Here is a 21,413-nt window from a genome sequence, read left to right as displayed (position 1 = left end):
TGCACCTCGCCAGGGCGACGCACTGAGCTGCGTTATCTCATCACCCCTGTGCCGGTGGATGGGCACCACTGTGCTCGGTGCGGGGAGGAGAGCTTCAAACCTCTTCTCACCTCCTCCCTGGGAGTGATGGGTGCCCGTGTTATGCTTGGATGTCATTCATGCCCCGAAGGTCCTCTGGAGCTGCTCGAGCTCCTTCGGATGAGCCATCCCTGCTCTGCCTGGCCTTGCCCACCCTCTGCGTGTCCTCCCTTCCCCTCCAGGCACCTCCAGCCCAGCCTTGCCTGGCCTTACCTCTCTGAGTGCTCACACCTACCTTCCTCCCTCCCGGAGGTCACCAAGCACTGTGCTCACCCCTCCTAACCCTCAAGGTTTTTCCTGCATTATTTTTTTCCTATTTCCCCCTACTAAAGCACCAGCCCCCCAGCCTCCTCCCATCACCCTTCCACCTTGAGAAGACAGAAGAAAAGCCAACCCCACGCAGCCAGCTCCTGCTGTTTGTTCTTAAATCCCTTCCCTCCTGCCTCGCTGGTTTAAAAGCCTGTACCCTGGAAGGGGCCTCCCAGCTTTCGCTGGCAGCCCTGCTTCAGACTGACCGCCGCAGATAGTGTTTGGGAGTGAAAAAATATATATATATAAAATAATAATAATGAAAACTAAAAAAATAAAACTCTCTTCTAGCTGAAGTTTCCTCGTCTCCCGTGCCGTGTGCTGGTGCGGTGGTGTCCTGGGAACTGAGAGGAAACTCTGCGGGCTCGTTTTCTCCTCCGCGCGCTCGGAGCGGCTGCTGGTGCCGTACCCGCTGGCAGGGCGATGGGCGAGATGCGTCCTCCACCGCCGCCTGCTCCCTTAGCGCAGCGCTATGGGCTTTTTCCTGGCTTCTAGAAGTGGCCGTTCTCCTCGCACGCAGCCAAGGTGCCTCCAGCCCACCTTTCTGCACATGTCAGGCAGATGGGATCGTTGTTCGGGGAAGGGGAAGAAACGAAAGAGAGAAAAAGCAGCAAAAATCTCTGGCTGAGGGGAGCCCTGGGTCTGTGTGCACACACCGAGCCCGAGACCGCTTCTCCCTTCAGCAGGGGAGGGTGAGGGGGGTCCCCCCCTTTGGCTCCCCGGGTGATGGGGATGGAGGACGGGGGTGCGGCGGGCAGAGCGCTCTGAGAGACGACACCGAAAAACGTGTTTCAACTTAGGGAAAAAAAAGCCCACAATTAAAAATAATAAAAGACGGGAGAAGCCCCCGAGCGGCGCAGTGCGAAGCGGAGGAAGGAGAGGCGGCGGGGGTGGCGGGGCGAGGCGGGGGCAGCCCGGGGCAGGGCAGGTGCCGGTCCCCAGCCCGGGGACGCGCTCCCCTCCCGCCAGCCCCGAGGGCGGAGGGAGGGCGGGCGACGCTCCGCTCGGGGTTTATTAGATTGGACATAATCATCTTTAAATAAGGCAGCTCCCCCCTTCGCACCCCTTCTTTGGGGCTGGGGAGGGGGGGGCCGGGGCGCTCGGGGCTTTCTAGATAAGGGCGCCCGTCGCATCCCGCGGGCAGCGCCGGGAGGGAGCCCCGGCCGCGGGCAGAAGGGGGATCCCTCGCTCTCCTCCTCTTCCTCCTCCTCCTCCTCCTCCTCTTCGCGGAGGGAGGAGAGCGGTGCCGGGGGCAGCGGCGGGGTCGGCGGAGGATGCCCCGGCGCTGCCTCCCGCCGCCCCGCTGAGCCCCGCTCCCGCAGGAGGATGCTGCTCGCAGGGGCGCCGCTGCTGCTGGCGCTGCTCAGCCTGGCCCGCGGGGACCCCCGCCCGCCCCCCGCCTGCGGGACGGCGGCTCCGAGCCGCGGCGGAGCCCCCCGGGCCGGGCGGTACCCGCGGGGTCCCGGGGCGCTCGGGGCGCGGGGGGCGGCGGCGGCGCCGGGCTCGGGGCGGCGCGGGGCTCGGGCCGCCGGGGCGGAGGAGCCGCGGCGCGGGGCGCAGGTGCCGCTGCCCGCCCTGTATTTCGGCGGAGGGAGGGAGCAGCTGGCGGCGCGGCCGCGGGCGCTGCCCCGCATCCCGCGGCAGCACTTCACCCTGGAGCTGTGGGTCCGGGCGGAGGGCGGACAGAGCAACCCGGCCGTCATCGCAGGTAACGCCCGGGCGGGGAGCGCCTCGCCTGCCCGGGGGGGCGGCTGACACCCCGCGCCCCCGCCGTGAAATACCCCTCCTTCCCGCGAAACCAAACCCTGAAACGTACCCTCCCGTCTCTTTTTCCCTCTGTCCCTCTCCCCCACTCTCCCCGTTTCTCTCTCTCCCGGTCTCTCTTTCCCCCCCCCCCTCCCGGTCTCTCTTTCCGCCCCTCTCTCCCGGTCTCTTTCTCCCCCCCTCTCTCCCGGTCTCTCTTTCCCCCCCCCCTCTCCCGGTCTCTTTCTCTCCCCCTCTCTCCCGGTCTCTTTTTTCCCCCCCTCTCTCCCGGTCTCTTTTTTCCCCCCCTCTCTCCCGGTCTCTTTTTTCCCCCCCTCTCTCCCGGTCTCTTTTTTCCCCCCCTCTCTCCCGGTCTCTTTCTCCCCCCCTCTCTCCCGGTCTCTTTCTCCCCCCCTCTCTCCCGGTCTCTTTCTCCCCCCCTCTCTCCCGGTCTCTTTTTTCCCCCCCCTTCTCCCAGTCTCTTTCCCCCCGCCCCACCCGGCTCCTATCTAGTTTCAGCCTCTCGTCCCGCCGGGAGCTGGAAGGTCCCTTTGGGGCCACGCTCCGCCCGACCCCCTCATCCCCTCCCTCCCCGGGGCTCCCGGCGGCCGCACGGTGGCAGCCACGCCACACGCACCGCCCCGGCCGCCCCCCCCCTTCAGCATCACCCCCGGCTTCAGCATCACTGCCTGGCATCCTCCCCCCTGCCCCGCTTCATCGTCTCCCCTCTGGCTCCGGCATCCCGGCACCCCCAGCCCTGGCCCCCTCACCCCGGCATTCCCTCCGGATCCAGCTCCAGCATCTCTACCAGCTTCAGGACTCCCCCCTGCCTCCAGCACGCCCCTCCCAGTATCCCACCCCCCTCTGGCATCCTCACCTTCAGGATCGCCCCCTGTCCCGGCATCCCCCCCTGGCCCCAACATCCCCCCCCCGGCCCCAACATCCCCCCCCGGCTCCCCGTCCCACCCCGGTATCCCCCCCTTCCCATGCTCCTGGCACGGGGTTGGAACGGGATGACCTTTAAGGCCCCTTCCAACCCAAACAATTCCATGGTCCTACGCTGCCTGCCTGGGCTCCTGCGCTGTGGGCTCCTCGGAGCATCTCCCGGGCAGGGGCAGCCCTGAGGATTGGGGTGCAGGAATTACACCTTCAGCCCAGCAGGTTAAGAAGGAGGCAGGTGATGGAGAGCCTGGGGGAGCAGAAGGGACGGGGGCAGAGGGACAGATGTCACCTCCCGCAGGGCACGGTGCAGCGATGCCAGGCAGGGAACGAGTGGCAGCACCGATGAGTCTTTCTACAAGAACCACCTTGAGGTCCTGGAGGGTGTCCAGAGAAGAGCGAGGAAGCTGCTGAAGGGTCTGGAGAACAAGCCTTAAGGGGAGCAGCTGAGGGAGCGGGGGTGTTCAGCCTGGAGAGGAGGAGGCTGAGGGGAGACCTCATCGCTCCCTGCAACTGCCTGAAAGGAGGTTGTAGAAAGGAGAGAGCTGGGCTCTTCTCCTGAGTGATAGGACCAGAGGGAATGGCCTCAAGCTGCACCAGGGCAGGTTCAGACTGGACATCAGGGAAAAAATTCCTCACCAAAAGTGTTCTTGGGCACTGGCAGAGGCTGCCCAGGGAGGTGGTGGAGTCCCCATCCCTGGAGGGGTTTAAAAGATGGGTGGACGAAGTGCTTAGGAATGTGGTTTAGTAGGGGACAGGGGTGGTTGGACTCTATGATCTCCAAGGTCTTTCCCAACCCAGCAATTCTCTGATTCTAAGCTGTACCACTCCCGTGGGATGTTTGGGGTGGATCTCAGGCTCTGCTGCCCCAGCCAAGCAGGCTGGTTAGGGAAAGCCTCCCCCTGTCCTGCCTCCCTCTGCACACACTCAGTGCCCTGAGCCCCCTCCCTTTCGCTCACACCTGGCCCGTTCATTAATTCATCTCACCTGCGCAGCGGGCGGCTGCAGCGGGGCTGGAGGAGAGGGAGAGCGGCCATGGACAAGGCAACTGCCTAACGCCCACCTTGCTCTCTGCCTTCCCACCTTGCTGCCTCGGCAGCGGCTTGGGATGCATGGAGCGGGCTTCCCAGCCATCCCGTCGGCAGCCCAGCTGTTTGCATCATTCCTGGAGGTATTTAAAAGACAGGTAGATGAGGTGCTCAGGGACGTGGTCTAGTGGCAGATAGGAGTGGTTGAACTCAATCTAAGAGGTCTTTTCCACCCTAGTGATGCTACGGTCTGGAGATCCGGCAGGTGTTGGGCTTTACTGTTTCTCAGCTCGCCAGCAGGGCAGTATTTTATTTTTAACTTTCTTTTTTTGTTTCCCTGCGGAGGGTGGGACGGTTGTTAGTGTTGAAGGAGCCGTGATGTCCCCCAGCTCTGTGCTGCGGGGTTGGAGCCAGCCTTGGGCACCTCCATCTGTCTGCCCCCCATCTCCAGCCGGGGCAGCGGGGCTTGGGCGCCAGTGGCCGCGCGGGACAGGCCAGTGCCACTGGTGCTTCACGCCAGCAGGTGCCCGGTCTGCCTCTGATCTGCTGCTCCTGCTCTGTCGGTAGAGAGGAGACCGAGCCCTGAGCTTGTCCAAAGCTGTGGAGAAGCTGGACATGCTCCACGTGTCCGTGTGCAAAGGAAGGTGGGGCAGAAGCGGGACAGAGCTGAGCATCTCCCAGCGTCATTGCCTGGGAAATAAGGGCAGGCTGAGCAGCTCTGCCTGGGCAAAGCAGGTTGTTTTCTGGGCTGGTGTGACTGCTGCCTGGATTGACGGCTCAGGAGTTGGGGCTCTGTTCCTCTAGATGTCACGTTTTGCCTTAGGGCCACCCTCCATGGGATCCTTGGTCCCTCTTAGCTCCTCTCGCATGGGGGAGTTCCTCCTGGGGTATAATCCCAGGGGAGCAGTTCCTATTCCACGTCCTTCTCATTTTGGGCAGCAGATAAAAATCCTTTTATGTGATGCCATCTCTTTCTCTGCTCTTTGCTGCCTGCCCTCCCTCCACACCTGCTCCTTGCTGGGAAACCCGAGGGGGATTTCCCCTTGTGAGGTTTGTTTTGTCTCAGATCAAAGGTCGGAGGCAGTCCCAGACTGTTGCTGTGTCTGAGCCCGGGTGTCCTGGGGCTGCTGAGCTGCTCACCACTGCCCACCCCACGGGTCACCACCCTCTAGGACTGGCTCGGGGCTCTGTGCAGACCCCTCAGAGCTTTAGCAGCTCGTTCCCCCAGCATGGGAGTCTGAAAGGGTGGCGGAGCTATGCCTTGGGCTGCAGAGCTCCTGGCTTCACCAGGAGAAGATGCCCCTTCGAGCGTGGTCCTTACGAAGCAGCACACCTCATCTCTTGGAGGCTTTTTCTCCATGAAACAAACCCTCTCTCCCGACAGACAGCTTTTTCTTCATTTTTCTGTACCGGTGCCAAGGACTCTTGTTTTAAACCCTCAAGTTATCAGTCTGGGCACTGATGGACACCGCAAACCAGGTTAGAGCTCCCTTTTCTCACCTGACAGATCAGAGTCAGAGTCACACTAACAAGTGCCGGGGAGATCACCTTGCACCTCCTCTGCAAACAGCTCTTTCTCTTCCTAGTGGGTTGCCCCAGGACAAAAGAGCAAATCCCAGGGTCTAGAAATTGGTCCCATGGTGGTTTCTTGTGGAGGCCCTCAGGAGGTGTCAGGAGCTGCTGCTGGAAGGCTCTGCTTTGTCGTTTCGCAGTGGATCCCCGCTCTGGGATGCGCTGTTCTGCCCGCACCCTCTGTAGCTGCCGCTGCACGGGAGGCGGCATCCCTGGCCATGTCCAGGGAGCACCAGCTGCTGCCGTAGTGTGCTTCCATCCCCTGTTGTGCATCCCTTTCATGCAGTCTCCAGACCTTGTTTTAGGCTTGCTTAAGGTTCTTCTGGCCAGTTCTGAACTCGTCAGGCACTTCCAGGCTCGGTTCCGGAGTGGGTTGGTGAGCATGCTAGTGCACACTCAACCCAGAAGGCTGTTCCACCCTTGATGCTGTTTTCCCTCGTTTTGCCTTAGTGTTTAATCAAATTTTGAGTTCTAAGTAGTTACAAAGTAAAATCCATCAGTTTTCTGCAGAGAGGAGATACGAAGTCCTGTCTCCTTAACCCCAGTGAGAACCAAATACCAGAAGGTGGCTTTTGAGCATGCAGATCTAAGAACCTTTCATCCAGCACCCAGCCCAAAAGTGCTCTCCAGCTTTGCCTTCTCACGCCTGCGAGGTTCCTTTGCCTGCTTTTTGGCATCTCCGCATCTCGGCTTCCCCCGGTCTTCCTGCTTCCCTTTCACAATGTGCCAGAAAACAAGAGTTGGCCAAAGCCCATCCGCCCACGGAGTCTTTGTGCGTGGCTGCCTTTGTAGTGAGCGGTGGCAGGGATCCGTGCCCAGGGTGGTTACGACTGTGGGACGGCCAAGAGGCCACCACCCATCTCACCCTCAGTGAAAGGGGTGGATGGAGGGAGGAGTGCTGATTCCTGGGGTGCCGTGGGGCTTGATGGGACCTTTGCTGGCCACGTTTATGAGGGTTGGGGGAAGATGTGTGGTTGTGGTAACCTGGCTTCAGTCCTGTCCCCTGGAGGGAAGCCAGGAGGTTCTGCTCCTCTGCACCTCTTCGCTGGCCCCTTTGCAATCCCGGTGTCAGGTACAGTGTTCCCAGAGTGTCTGGAACGCTGGGCATCCTCAAGGGCAGGTGAGGCAGCAGGACAGGGCTGCAGCACCTTGCTTTGGCCCCGGGTGCCTTGATGGCACGGAGATGGGTAGGCTGGCTGTGTGATGGGAGCGGCACTGTCACAGGCAGGAGAACCCGTGCAGTGCTGTGGAGACGCCGGGGAAAGTGGGCTGAAGCATAAGAAATACCACAGCAGAAGCATAGAAAAGGCATCTGGGCATGACAGCAGCTTTTGGTGGCATTAGGGCACCATTGCATCTGGAAAAGATTTATTGGGCTGGAGAGCAGGGTGCTCCCAGAGGATACCACTGGTAGGACTCAATGAGTGCCTTTTGCTTGCCCGCCCCAGCTGATGACCCTGTGAACAACCTCGTTGTGGTGGTTTAGGAGACCAGAAACAGTTTTGTCAAGCAGTGGCATCTTTTACCCTTGCCAGTATTTAAGTTCCTCATGGCCACTGATCCCCAGGGGCGTTCAGTGCCCGCGAGCCTCTGCTTCTCCACCGTGGGCACGCAGAGCCTGACTTTTGGGGAAACTCCACTAAGCTCCAGGTCTTGGCCAGCCTGAACTACAGGTCTGCAACACGATTGGGTGCTTGGGGAGAAGCTGAGCCCAAAGCTATTCCCGCGGATGGATCTATGCTCAGGAGAGCCTCGGGGGCTGAGGTGTGCACCCGCACATCCCTCCGTCTCGCTCTCGGACCCTCACCTGCCCGCCTTGGGTGAATCTGCCTGGAAGCTGTCTGGGAAGCAGTCCCCGGAGAAGACTGTTTTACTATGGGTTGCTGTGCTCTGTTTTTTGAAAGCTTTGGCCTGCAGATCAAAAGCTTAGGCTCTAATCCCATCCCACAGGAGTGCTCCTATGGAGAGCAGCTGACAAACTCCTCTCTCTTCAGCCTTGTCTCCTATCTGTGCTCCCAACCCTCTGCATTTCCTCCTGGCTCTTCCACCTGCTCATCCCCACGATTTTGGCCAGGTCTGGGTTGTCCCCCCTGGCGTGGCGCCCGTTGCTCAGCCTCTGGATACTCTGTTCACTGGTGGCAGTGGCAGAGGAGCCTCCGCACAGCCCTGCGCAGAGACCTCCCGCTGTCGGGGACTTGGCTTGTGCTCTGGGGAGGAGCGGCAGCGCTCTTGGGCCCTCACCAGCTCTCCTGTTTCTTCATCCCCGCTGCAGGTGTCTTCGACAACTGCTCGCACACGGCCAGCGATAAGGGCTGGGCGCTGGGCATCCGCGCCCTGCAGCTCGGCGGCAAGAAGGACGCCCGATTCTTCTTCTCCCTCCGCACAGACCGGGCCGCTGCCGCCACCGAGGTGACCGGCTACCACCGCTACCGCCCCGAGGAGTGGACGCACCTGGCTGCCACCTACGACGGGCGGTGGATGGCCCTCTACGTGGACGGGGCGCGGGTCGGCCGTGCTGAAGGGCAGGGAGGAGCCCTGCACAGCGCCTTCATGGCCTCGTGCCGCACGCTGCTGCTGGGCGGGGACGCCTGGGGCTCCGCACACACTTTCCGGGGACACTTGGCCGGGCTGACCCTGTGGCAGGTCGCCCTTCCCCAGTCCCGGCTCCAGCGCGGCTTCCTAGAGGGGGTGGCTGGTGGGGTGGCGGGGCTGGCTCTGACCGACAGCTTCGCCACCCCGGAGGAGTACTGGGTGCCTTTCCGGGAGGGTGCCTTCCCCCAGCAGCGCGTGCTGCTGCCCCCGCCGCCCCCGGTCCTGCGGCCGCTGGGTCCCCCCGCCTGCGGGCAGACTGCCTGCGACAACGTGGAGCTGGTCTCCCACTACAACCGGCACTGGCCGCTGCGCAGCGCGAAGGTGGTGCGGTACCGGGTGGTGAACCTGGCAGAGGACAGCGGTGCGCGGCCGACGGTCAGCTGGGAGCAGGTTTGGCGGCAGCACCAAGCGCTGAGCGAAGCTTTCCGACCCTACAACATCTCCTGGCAGCTCAGTTTGCTGGAGGTACGCAACTCCTCCCTGCGCCGCCGTGCTGTCCTCCTGGGCTGCGAGCCCAGCAAGGTGGGCAACGAGCGCTGTGACCCCGAGTGTGAGCATCCCCTGACCGGCTACGACGGCGGGGACTGCCGCCGGCCCGGCCGCTGCTTCTCCTGGAAGCGCCGTGATGGCATCTGCCACATGGAGTGCAACAACATGTTGGATGACTTTGACGATGGCGACTGCTGCGACCCGCGGGCGACCGATGTGGCCAGGACCTGCTTCGACCCCGACTCGCCCCAGAGGTAGGCGTGGCTCTTAAGGGGCCGTGGTGCGTCAAGGGATGGGTTGCGTCCTCTCCGAGACACCTGCTTTGTACCTGAATGTTGCTTCTGATCGGTGGCTTTCCGGTGCGGGAAGGTGGAGGGACGCTTTCCTGTGGGGATGGGTGTGCGGTGCCACTGAAGGCAAGTAAATCATATGGTGTGGGATGGCACCCCTTGGTGATGCCCTGACATTAGGTGTCCCCCTCCACCCCCAAAATGAGTGGGGGGTGATGGGGACCCCCCCCTCTCCAGGGCAATTCCCAGTGCAGAGCTGCCAGTGTCCAGTGACGTGCCACGAGGACCGTTGGGCATCCCCAGGTGGGATGAGCAGCCCCACGCAAAGGGCGCAGCATCCCTGCATGGGGTGCAGCAGGCGGATTGCTGCCTCTTCCCTGGAAGCGTCTAAAAGCCTGATGTCTTAATTTGTATTCAAAATGCCTTTGCCTGAGTGCTGGGGAGAAGGAGGTGATGTTAGATGTGAGCAGCAGGATTTGGAAAATGTGAGCCTCCCCAGATCTCAGCCTGGGGAGTGATGCTCGTGGGGAGATGCCCTTGGCTGGGCGTGGGCTCATCAGACCCCGCACCCCAAAGCCAAATGTGGTTTTAGAGCAAAGCCCCTTCTTCAGGCAGAGGCACAGAGAGGCAGCTTGGTGCCAGGGGAGATGTGTGCCTCTACCACACGCTGCAGGTGCAAAACACCCTGCAAAACACACATTGCTCTGTGTAGCATCAGCACATGGTGTTAGAGGACCCCTGCTCTCCCCACGGCCCTTCGGAGGCGGTGGCAGGGGTGGGATGGAGAGGGAGACATCTGTCACACACACGCGTGAGAGAGGATCACACGGCCGCGGGGACGGTAGCCGTGGCGTGGCTGGTGGCTTGCACACACCTGCCCTTCTCCCCAGACCCTCTGAAGTGCCGGCAGCCCCGCTGAAGGCTTCCAGCAATGGGGACTCTGCCAAATGCACTTTCTGGCCAGAGACACGGAAGGGAAAAAAAAAAAAAAGTCATGGCTTTCCCTTTCTGTTTTTTTTTTTTGTTTCTTTTTTTTTTTTTTTAAGCTGTTTCTATCTTGGTGTCAGACAAAATTGCTCATTCCCCGCTGCTGGCGATGGGCAGAGATGCCCACCGGAGCGAGAGCAGTGCAGATGGCAGCATCTCGGGAGACAAGCTGCAAAGGCTGCTTTTAGGGACTCGTTGCTCCCTTGGTCTTCTTTCTCCTTCGATTTTTTCCCCTGGGCTGTGGAAGCAGGTGGGCTGTGGCCATCAACCAATTCTTCCCAAGCCAGCTTCTCCTCTCTGCTTGGACACGGAGGGTGGAGGGCAGCGGGCGTCTCTGCCGAGGCGGTGCTGATGGGAGAGGAGCAGCGCTTCCCTTCCTCTCCTCCTGAGCTTTTCTCACGTGCCCTTCAGTCGTCTGAGAAAAGATGGGAAGAGGATGAGGAGCTTTTCTTCCTATACCTCCTCTGGCCCCACGGAGCCGCACACCTTGCCTCTGCCTTGAACACCCCTCGAAGATGTTTTCCCACCTCTGGGAGCCTCTTTGGGGACAGCCCCCCCGTGCCTGCCTCTCCCCTTGTTCCCCATCCCTGTGAGCGAGCACGGCCGGCGCTTGCTTGAGCGCGCGGTAGGTGAGCGGCTCTCCTGTCTGCACGATGGCTTTGTGCTCGTGGTGGCCGCGAGCATCCAGCACCGCTCAGCCTTTGCTTCAGCAGGACAAAGCCTCGGCCCTTGCCCTCTGTATGTGGTCAGAGAAATGTTTTCATCCTCAGACAAGAAGGGCTCCACCTTAAATTAAAAAAGACCAAATTTTTGCTGGTATGAATCAGGGCTTCCATTTGTCAGGATTTTCCCCTGAAAGTTGGGAAAGAAAAAAACCAAACCAAAACAAAAACCTTGCTTCTGTGGGAAAGGAATGGGAAAATGGGAACACTAGGGAAATAACAAATCTTTTGCAATTTTCTTTCCGCAGACCTCATTGGCCTGCGCAGAAAACAAGATTGATTGTTTGTAGGCTGAGCTCTGAAAAACAAAGTCCAATGTATCGGGCGTTTGGGGAAAGTGGGGGCATGAGTTGAATCCTGCCGCTGCTGAGCTCCTCTGAGCTTCTTCAGAGATGCTGGTGGACACTCACTCTCCATGGGCCCATCCTTGCCAAGGGTACCCTGGCTCCCTGGTACCCAGGAATAAGCCTGCCAGGACTCATCCCTGCTGAGGGTAAAGAATGTATGTGCTTGTGGGAAAACCCTTGGGAGAGTGATAGTGTGGGTTTGGGAAAACCCAAGTCAAGGTTGAGCGCAGGGCTGCGAGACGCTAAGGGCACATCCGGGTCGGTGCCGATCCCCCAAAGTGGATGAATCCCAAAGTACATGAGCAGGTGACCTCAGCCCGAAGAGTTTTGTTCAGGCAGAGCTCCTCTTGAGCGAGTGCCTCTGGGTGCGCTCATAAGGTGTTGTACTTAAACGAACGCTTCTGAGGAGCTGCGGAACTTACGGAAGGATTTTTAGGGTGGAAGCCAAAACGGGAGAAATAGCATGAAATAAAATTTAACAAACTGCGGAAAGGCAGCAAAATAGGATCCAGGGGCTTCGATGTGAACAACAGCTTTTGGTCTGTAACCGGAGGACAGCGAGTTGGCTGCTGCTCCGCTGAGACGTCTGCGCTTTTTCATACCTGCTGGAGAAACGCGTGCCAGAGCCCCTTTTGGAGAGAGGGATACCCACTGCAGGCGGAGCTCGCTGGGGGCAGCTCTGGGTCTGCCTTCTCATCAAGGTGGCAAGATAAAATTTTGGGGATCCTTTTGCTGGAGTAAATCAGATCTGCTCTCTTTCATTTCCAGGCTCTCACAAAGAGCGGTTTGGATGTGATTGTTTCCTGGTACAGCCAAAAATAACCCCAGTGAGAAAGTCGGAGCGAGACACTGGGCAGTTTCTTACTCGCGTGCAGATTCAGCCCATTCTAGTGAAGGGCCTCCATACCTTGTCTTGACTTGCATGACCTTAAGCACTCATGCAAAAGCTTTTACCGTCCTAGCACATCCCTTATTTAAAATCTCCTTCCCTTGGGCTGCAGCTTTGAGAAAGACAAATTGTATTTCCAGAGGAAAAGGCTTTAGGAAGAGTGGCAGCTCTCGTGCCTCTTAGCTGGTGGACATCTCAGTGTACTTCCAGGGCCATGCATGGTGATAGTATATACCCTCACCAGTGCTTAGTAGGGGAGGAAAATGAGGTTTGAAAAGAAGGATTATAAAGTTCTGGTGTGTATGGACCCCACTGTAGCTGAGGCAGGAGCTGAGGAGGCTCTGGGGCTGAGGAAGATGCTGAAGCGATGGCAGCGTTGCTGTGCACAAAGCCAGATCACCGCGGCATCTTACCGCATCCTTCCTGCGCCTCCTCCAGCAGCACATGGGACAAGACAAGTCCTGCTGTGCCAGCCGGGTCACCACCCATGTGCAAAAGACAGTGGTGGGACCGTGTGCTCGTGGCTGGAGAGAAACAGCTGGGTGTAGACATCCTGTAGGACAACACAACAGCAGGCAGCAAGTTAAGGGCTTCTCACTCACCCTAGTCCACCAGAGGAAGAAAAAGGGGACAGGCGATGGCAGAAGAGCTGCCTGCTGTCATCCTTCACCCAGATTTAATGCTCTTTCCAGGAGATGCTGGCAGTGCAGTGCCGGGATCTGGGATAAAATGTGCCTTGATTTGCTGCAGACAGGCATCTTCTTGCAGAGCCCGAGTGCCATTGTAATTGGTGCACTTGGAAGGAAAGCAGCAACAGCTCATTAACAGCAATTAACGCTCAGTGAGGGTCCCCCTTGGGCAGTCAGTCAATGAGAATCTGGTGTGTGACACAGTTAATGTGAGAAGAAAAGCTGGAGGGGAGTCTGCAGAGCAAAGTGGATAAGGGCAGAGCTGATGGGCTTTTTGTCTCTCTACCCAAAGCAACAGCAGAAATAACTGAAAGGACAAAAGGAGGTGAAAAATGACCAGGCGTCTCCAGCCTTTTGGTGGTCTCCGTGGGATGACCTCAGCTGCGTTATTAGGACACTTGATGGGCTTTAATGCAAGCTTATCTGCCCTCCCGCCCTAAGGGGAGGGTGCTTAATTGGGTTAAAGCTGTTTGGGGACCTCCCACTGTTTAAGTGGTGTCTTCAAAAGCTGGTCCAGATTAACATCACTGGTGGACAAGCCCCAGAGGGTGAAGGAATCACTCCAAAGTATTCTCTGGCGGTTGAGAAGCCCATTGTCAGAAGTTCAGCTGAATTCGGTTGGACTGATAGCAGAAAATGCCTAAAATTGAGAGCAGGTGAGGCGAAGATGACCTCTTGAGGCAACAGCTGATCTGCCTAGACCTTAATTCCACCCAGGTGGCAAAATAACGTTCAAATGAGCTGCTCATTTTCTCTCAACCCTCCTTTACTTGTAAGCCTTGAGAAACGCTTTTGGTTGCTGCTCGTGGTTGTTGGTCACCCGAGGGACAGATGGACAGGTGGGTTGTCTCCGTGCTATTGAACTTGCTGACTGTGAGATGTGGAGTGGGAGAAACTGCTTTCATGGTGTTCCCATGAGGAAAGCATTGCTAGGAGGTCCCCGTGCTCGGGGCCTGAGCCCTGGCTGCTTATTAGCTTCCTCGGGCACCTTTTGGAATCCTTCTGGGCAGTACCCAAATATTGGACTGTCCATTCCCAAAGGACCAAACCTTAAGTGGTGGACTGGAGTCTCAGGGTTTGTAAGCGTGGCAGTGAAGAGGCGGTAGAGATACCAAAGGAGGGCGTGATGGGCTCCCTGGCTGCTGGGACAGTTGCGTATCCTCTTGCAGACCTCCTGAGGCTGGAAAGGTATGCTCACTAACAGGTTTTTTTTCTGAACCCTGGTGATTTCTTGGTGGATGTTTTAAAGTTTCATGAGAGTGGTTGGATTTGAGCTCCTGGGAAAGGCTGCTCTCTCTGGACTTTTCCATTGATTACTGATTTGAAAACTCAGCAATGATAGAAGGGATTGTCCTTGGTAGAGCCCATTCCATCAGGCAAGCAGGATATCTACCAAGCTACTTGCTTGTCATGGGACTCATAGGCCATATCCATATGAAAGTGCCTCTGGGTGACTCTGCTCACCCAAGAGCCTTAGCTTAGAGCACAAGAGCCCAAATTTGCTTCTGGCAGTCTCAATCAAAGCATGTTGGAGAGCGTTTGAAGCCTTAGTAAGTGTTTGGTGCACTGCGCCAAAGATGAGGAACTCTGAGTACTTTCAAGAGGAAGGACAGGGTATGCGGAGGGGATGCCTGCGCTGTGCGCTTGGTCAGCGTGACTTGATGTGCTCTGTGACGTGTTTACATTTGCAGCACCTGGGGGGAGTGCTGGCGACCTGCATGCCTTGGCCGCCGCCTGCTGTCTTCACTTTCCATGCAAGATGCATGTTGTTTAATTGCTCTTCTGGCTGCTTCTTTCTGGTTCCCCTCTTGCTGTGAAGGCTGCTCCTTTCCTTACCTGCAATGCGCTTGTCTGTCCATGTAGCCTTCTCACAAGAAGTTGTTTGCGCCTCCTTTTCCACCTGCCGCTCTCTCAGGCTCTTGGCAAAGCGCTTCCTGGCATCTCCTCAGCTTTACCCCAAATGAGGCTGTGAGTTGAGCATCTTAAAAGTTGTTGGGGCTTTTCTTCTCACAAAGATGCGAGAGAAGGAGATTACGACCTCTCCAGCAGGGGCTGATAAAGGGAAGGAAAGGAAAGCTGTGGGCTGTAACATCAAATGAGAGGTCTGAGAGGAGGAGGCTGGGAGTGGCAGAGGCGATGGGGGGCTCCAGCACAGGGGCATCCTCTCAGAGGAGCACACGGCCGGGGCACGCGTGGCAAGACTCAGCCCCTCAACGTGGCATCAGGCCAGTGGGGCTGCGGGAGCTGCTTCCTCCCGAGCACAACTGTCTGTTGGGACTGGGCAAGGTCTGGGGAACACTGGTCAAGAGCAGAGAGCTCCTTACTGCCCTGGGATCAGAGCTCTGTTGTGTGACCCCAGAGAAAAGGAGGAGTAGGGCTGGAAGAGGACCAAGAAGGTGCAGAAATGTCCAGGTTCAAGGGCTGGTTCCTAGTCCCTGGCTTTGGCACTGGCTAGACCATCTTGCTCTGTAGGGCAGCATGCTGCCCACGTGCCCAGATCTTCTTCCACGTGTTTTGGGGTGCTGAAAGTAAGAAATAAAATCTACAGTAGTGGATTCTTTTTCTCAGGGGTTGACTTGGAAAAAACCTCTGCTGGAGGATGAGTCTGGCTCACTCCTGCGAGCACGGAGCTGCCAAGGAGCTGCCAAGCGATGTGTTCCTCGGGGAATCTGCCAGGTTCCCCCAGGGGTGGCCACCTCTGCGTGGGAGGGGGAGAGCATGATCCATGTGTCAGTGAGGGGAGAGGATCCGTGCCCAGAGGCTGTGGGCAGCCTGGGTGCTTTTGGGGAGAACAGCTGTCCCAGATGTGAGCTATTGTTCTAGCAAACACCACTGTCCCAGGGGCTCACTGCAGGGGGGCTGATTGTATGGGGATGGCCATTGTGAAGGAACAGCGTGTGTGCAAGGGTTCGGGGGATCGCTCTTTGCCCCAGTGTTCAGCCCTCCCCAGGGCTCCTCCTTGTGTGACCGTGCTCTCGCCCACGGGTGGAGGAACCGAGCCGAGACCCTGGCCAGGCTAGTGAGACCCCTGGAACAGAAATGGCAGAGTGGCAGGGAGCTCAGCAGCCCTGTGGTGGGACTCCCATCAGCTTGGCATTGACGGTGTCTCTGGGATGATTTATTCCACGTTTGGGTTGGCACGCTGAGCCGTGGCCATTGGAGTCGTTAAGCGAACATATTGCTTTTAGTTTTCCTTGGCCCAGCTGCCACCGTTATTTAGGAAATCAAATTGTCTCTTTGCAGAGGGTGATGGGGCGAGAGGGAATGTTTCTGGCAGAGCCTGAACCCACCGAGGTGGCACAAGGCAGAAGACTTTGCTGGGAGGCTGTACGCGGGGAGGGGGGGGTGTGTGTGTGTGTGAGGATGCTGAGCCTTTGTGACCGTTTCCTGCCAAGGGCTGTGCTGGGGACCAGAGGCAGCCTCAAATATTTTCTTCTTTTGTGGTTAACATATGATCATTACATTACAAAACTTCCCCAGTAAATTATCTGGTGTCCTTTTTATATCTGTGAGGAAGGCATTTTTAGAATGCTGGCTTGTGTGTGCCTTGCTCTGGCTGGGACACCCAATCGCCTGGACTAAAAATAAGTTGAAGGCTTGGGACTTGATTTTTCCCCCTTTTTAAAAAGTATGTATATATACATATATATATATATAAAGTAGGGGAAGATGTTTGGCTTGAATAGATTTCTCTTCCCCTTCTCTGTCTTGGTCCCTTTCATCAAAATCCTCCCCCAGCCTTGAGGAACCTGTGTTTCCTTTTCTGCTGTCCTACTAGTCGAGGAGGCTGGGTGAAGAAGAGATCCTGACTCTTGCTTGTAAACTGGTGGTTGCCAGAAGAGTTTTTGGAGATGACTTCAAGGCAGGGGCTCTGCTTCCACCATCCGTGCAGGAGCCAGTTGGTGATCTGGTCCCTCCGCACCAATCACAACCTCTTTCAGAAGAGGACTGAGCTGTTTCCTGCTACCAGTTAGTCCCTGTTTCTCTCCAACCGTACCCGGTCCTAGCACAGAACTCCACAGGCATTCTGTCTCCCAAGAACTGATGCAGAAGAAGGTGCTGGTGGTGATGTGCGTCGGTCCCAGCTCTTTGGCTGGAGCGTGGCACATCCACTCTAGCACATGTGCTGTAGGGTCATCTTCACTATGCTCATCCAGTCCACAGCTCTCCCTCTTTCCTACTGTGTCTTTCATCTGTCCTACAGAAGATGATGTTGTGGGAGATGGGTGGGAAAAGAGGAGGCACGTGGTGAAAAGCGGGAACAATGGTGGGATGGGGATGTTTAGTTTCTCTAAGCTCCTTTGAAAACCCTGCACAGCAAAGACCTTGTCTTTTAAGATGTTTGCAAACACCTGCCTGTGCAGTGGGCAAGGGTAGTCCCAGCCCTTCAGCTGGGGAAACTGAGGCAGGGGAATCTTAAACATCTCGCTCCAAATCATGCAGCAATGAATGCTGCTGTTGACACTGAGGCTCTGGCCTTCTGATGGGGGAAAAAGAGGCATTTAATGAAAGGAGATGAAGCTGCTTGGTCCTGGCTAAATGTGAGGCAAAATATGACACTCTTACTTGCACAATTCTCTGTCCAGAGTGCTTTGTTGAGCCTCCTGGCCCTGAGGTTCTGCTCAGGCCTGAGAAGCTCATGCAGTGCTGGGGGAGATCAGGAGCATCGCATCCACCTGTGTTACCTCTTCTGCCTTCCCTAGGCAGGTCATGAACTGCGCTATGAAAACCAGCGTTGAAATCTGGGCTCCTGGGGATGCTGACTTGTTTGCAGAGACCTTAAGACCTCCCTGAACCTGGAGCGTTGCTTTGTATTTCAGCTGTAGGCAGAAACGGAGAGAAAACTGACTTACACCAGATCTAGTCTAGTGGGTTAGGTTGGACAGGGCTTATCTGTGCAACCTTAGATAGGCAAAAAAGTGCTCGGTCCTGGCCTGGGAGGTTATTTTTCTTTGAGACAAAAAATGCAGGCAGAAAGTAAACCATACCTGGCTTTGTTTAGCTCGGTGTCTGCTCTAGAATAACTTGCCACCGTTGAGTTCTGCCTTGCGGAGCCGCAGGGGGCTGCAAGCCTGTCTCTGTTTCCCCGGCGCTTTTGCTCGCCCTCTCTCACGTTCTTTGTAACGCCAGTCAGTCTCGCCAGTCAGCATTAACATCAAAAGAAGGCAGCGCTCACCCTGCCCCTGTCCAGAGCGTGCGCTGCAGCGGGCGATGCCTGCGCTGGGTTTGGAGCCAGGCAGGGCAGCGCTGGGCTCCCCTCTCACCAAGCTGCTGCTTTGCTGCCGTTCTCCCTGGCAGCGCTCCATTCCTTCCCCTAAATGGTGCAACACTGGATCTTTAGCTCTGTTTCTTTTGAATTCTTCTCATTAACTCCCTCCAGCTGTTTCCTAGTGTTCAGGGATGACATCTGGTGACGAGGGCTTCCCTCGCCTTCTAACAGCCCCCACAGATGTGCAATGCATACGCTGTGCTCTTGCAGATGGTCAGGCACGCGTTCTGGAGCAACAGTGATGGGTTTTCAGAGGCCACCACACGTGGCCTCCTTCGTGTGCACTGAGAGTGAGGGGTCAGCGCTGGGCGCAGGTGGAAAGCCTGACCTGGTGGGGTCTTCCCAGCAAGGGACCTGCAAGCCCTGGGGTTTGCACCCGGGGTCTGCACTTGGCCAGCAGCATTGCTCCTTCTTTGCCTGCTCTTAGGGTTCAGGGGATGGAGGTGAGCGGTGCTGCGAGCAGGTGGGACGTTGTGTTATGGACCTGCTTGGGGATGGCACCTTACTAGGGTGGGAGCAGGCTGTGACCTGCAATAATTCATAGAATCTCTAGGTTGGAAAAGACCTATGAGATAATCAAGTGCAACCGTACCTGTCCACTACTAAACTAAGCACTTTGTCTCCTTTGCTTATTCCACTGATGATGATGAAAAGCAACAGGCTGTGCCTCAGCTCCCTGATTTCTGCTTCATTGTGTTTTCAAAGGGGAATGTGAGGCGGAGCAGGAGGACAGATGTCTTTAAAATTCAGGGATTTTCAGTTCCTTGTTTTGTTTTGGTTTTTTTTTTCCTGGCCTATTCTACAGAGGAGATGCATGCCCAGCTTCTCTGTCCCGCACTTGTGCGACTTGGGCTCCCTCTTGGCCATGGCTGAACCCTCAGGCTGGTTTCAGAACAGATACAAATCCTGGGCACTTGTGTTCCTGCAGGCTGGGGAACGGAGGCAGGCAGGAGAGGGGAGCTGCCCCTGCGGTGGGTGCGGGCTGTGGAGCCTTTGGAGACCTTGGCCAGCCAGAGGGGTTAATAACCCTTAGCAGGGGTGGGAGGGCTTCAGTCAGTGCTCACAGACACCACTAAATAAATACCAGGGTTAGTCTGTTCTTTGCTTCCAGGATTACTTCTTACTAATTAGTACATTCTTTTGGAGTTCACTCCTGTTGATGTTTTTGGTACGTGTTAACCCCAGGTAAACCAAGATTTCTGCCTGGGAATTTCACAGTTGTCAAGCGGGAGCCTGTAAGTTGGGCTTAAATCCAGCAGTTTGAGGCACTTGTGGCTTTTCAGCTCCCAAGAATCTCGCTGGGAGCAGCAGGGGTGCACAATCCAAGGAGGATGAGAGATGGGCCAAGTGTCCTCTGCTCCCACCGAGAGCAGCTGGGAGCGGAGTCGTTCTGAAAGCCTGACTCCACGTTACCTCTCAGCCTGACGAAAGACATCCCTGAACCTTGATGGGACTTGGGGTGGGTTGCGTGTTTTGAGATGATCTCACCTGTGAGGAAACGGGAAGCCTCGCTGAGGAAGAGATTGCCATGATTCACTGGTAGAAATAGAGAGGGCAAACAAGCAAATGGAAACTCCCTATTGACCAAGTCCCTGGAATTGAAAAGGTTTTTACTGCCTATTCCAGTATGCATTTGAAAATCATACACATTTACTCCGACATACTACAATCAGATGGGTTTTAAGCCATTAAGGCCCATTGGGTCAATAACCAGCATTTTCAAAAATCTATTAAATACCCATTTCCGTGGAAACAGAGCTTCTACCATTGATCATGGCTACCGACTCCCATTAAAACAAACCCCAAATGCTATCAGCTCCCTCAAGATGTAGAATACTCAAAAGCAGATTGCCAGGACAAATTTATCCCACGGGAAAGTTGATGGCCCATTATGCTTAAGCAACACGAGAATTGTCACATAAGCCAGGAAGTTTATGGGACTGGCATGGATTTGTCCTCCCTGAGGGGGTAAAAAGGAAGGTTCACAGGGTGAATCAGTAGCCCTAACACAAGCTCAAAGCCATCCCGACGTGGGAGCTTTTTGGGAAACATTTGGCTTATTTTGCATTAACTCCCCAGTGTTTACAGGCTTCGGTTGTTTGGCAGAACCAAATGGTGCTTTACAACTGAAGTGCTGCAAGAAATGCTGAATCTGAGGATCTGTTCTTGGTAGCACAGGGCTTTCCACACTCAATTATAGGGAGGTGTCTTGCTTCTGAGGTTGTATGAGGAAAACTGTTGGGAGGATGGCCTTGCGAAGATGAACATGTCCTTATCCAAGTCTTCCTGCTCTAGGAAGGAAGCCCTTTGGGGCTGTGGGTGTTGTGGTGGACCTTAAAGCGGGCTGCGGCTGTGTGAATGTGGTGGGACTGCAAGGGATTAGAGTCGTAGAGTGGTTTGAGTTGGAAGGGACCTTAAAGATCAACCAGTTCCAACCCCCCTGCCATGGGCAGGGACACGTCCCACTGGATCAGGCTGCCCGAGGTCCCATCCAAACTGGCCTTGAACATCTCCAGGGATGGGGCAGCTGCAGCTTCTCTGGGTAACCTGTGCCGGGGCCTCACCACCGTCATTGCCAAGAATTTTCTCCTATTGTCTAGTCTAAATCTTCCCCTCTCCGATTTAAAGCCCTTCCCCCTCCTATCACTCCATGCCTTTTTAAGAAGGATCCCTGCAGGTGAGAAGTGGCTCAAGAGGTGGAAGGCTGGTAACCAGGACTTGAAACCGTGGGGGAGAGGGTGTGAGAAGAGTGGATGTCCAGTGACATTGCTGGTGGCTCTTTCCATGTGTTTGTGGTGAGATCGGTACCAGTCCTAGAATGTCCTGGGCAGCAGAGTCCCTGCACTGGTGATGGAGGGTTCCATCTCTGGCAGGTCCACCTGAGGAGGTGACCCAAAGGGTTGGGACCCGTTGGTGTGGCTGTCGTCCCCTCCAAGGCAGACTCCAGTGTTTGGGGGAGGCACAGAGGACAGGGGAACAGCAGTGCAGGAGAAAGGCGTCCCGGCCCCTGTCTTGGCTTGGCAGGGAAGCACAAGAGGGAGCTTTGCGATCCAGCTGTCCTTTCCGATTAGGGCTTTGCTGCTTGCCGTCTCTGCCAGACAGCAACAACTCGCAGGATGTGGCCTGGCTGCCGGCGTCAGCAGAAAGCTGTCATGGCCCTTGGAGGAGAGGTCAGGTAGTCCCTGCTGAGCCAGGGGCCACGCTTCCCTTGTTTGTCTCCCTCCATGCCTCCTTCAATCAGCTTTACCGCAGCCCTGGATTTCTCTGCTGTGTGTGCCCAATCCTGACCCAGCACTCCTCTTCCAGCTGCCCTGACACCTCTCGGTGCCCTTCCTTGCTGGGGGATGATGCCTGCACCATGGGACCATGTCAGGATGCCTTCTTGATGAGGCCACTGTGGAAAGGTGACCCCAAGATGGGTATCTATCTGGGCAGTGAATGGAGGGAGCAGTGTGGTCAGTTGGCATCCT

The 21,413-nt window shown here is 56.7% G+C and overlaps 1 protein-coding gene across 1 annotated transcript in view; it reads left to right on the top strand.

Annotated features, from left to right (window-relative positions):
* The first annotated feature begins 1,713 nt into the window (after nucleotides 1–1,713).
* PAPPA2 (pappalysin 2) overlaps nucleotides 1,714–21,413 on the top strand; it is an 89,472-nt gene continuing 69,772 nt past the window's right edge. The window contains exons 1-2 of the mRNA XM_054072477.1: nucleotides 1,714–2,095; nucleotides 7,942–9,004. Of these exons, the coding sequence (XP_053928452.1) occupies nucleotides 1,714–2,095; nucleotides 7,942–9,004 (1,445 nt within the window). The remainder of the gene's footprint in view (nucleotides 2,096–7,941; nucleotides 9,005–21,413) is intronic.

This window comes from Cuculus canorus, chromosome 8 (assembly GCF_017976375.1).
Source record: "Cuculus canorus isolate bCucCan1 chromosome 8, bCucCan1.pri, whole genome shotgun sequence".
NCBI lineage: Eukaryota > Metazoa > Chordata > Aves > Cuculiformes > Cuculidae > Cuculus > Cuculus canorus.
Note: the sequence above shows the minus strand (reverse complement) of the source record. Positions and strands in the feature narration are given on the sequence as shown.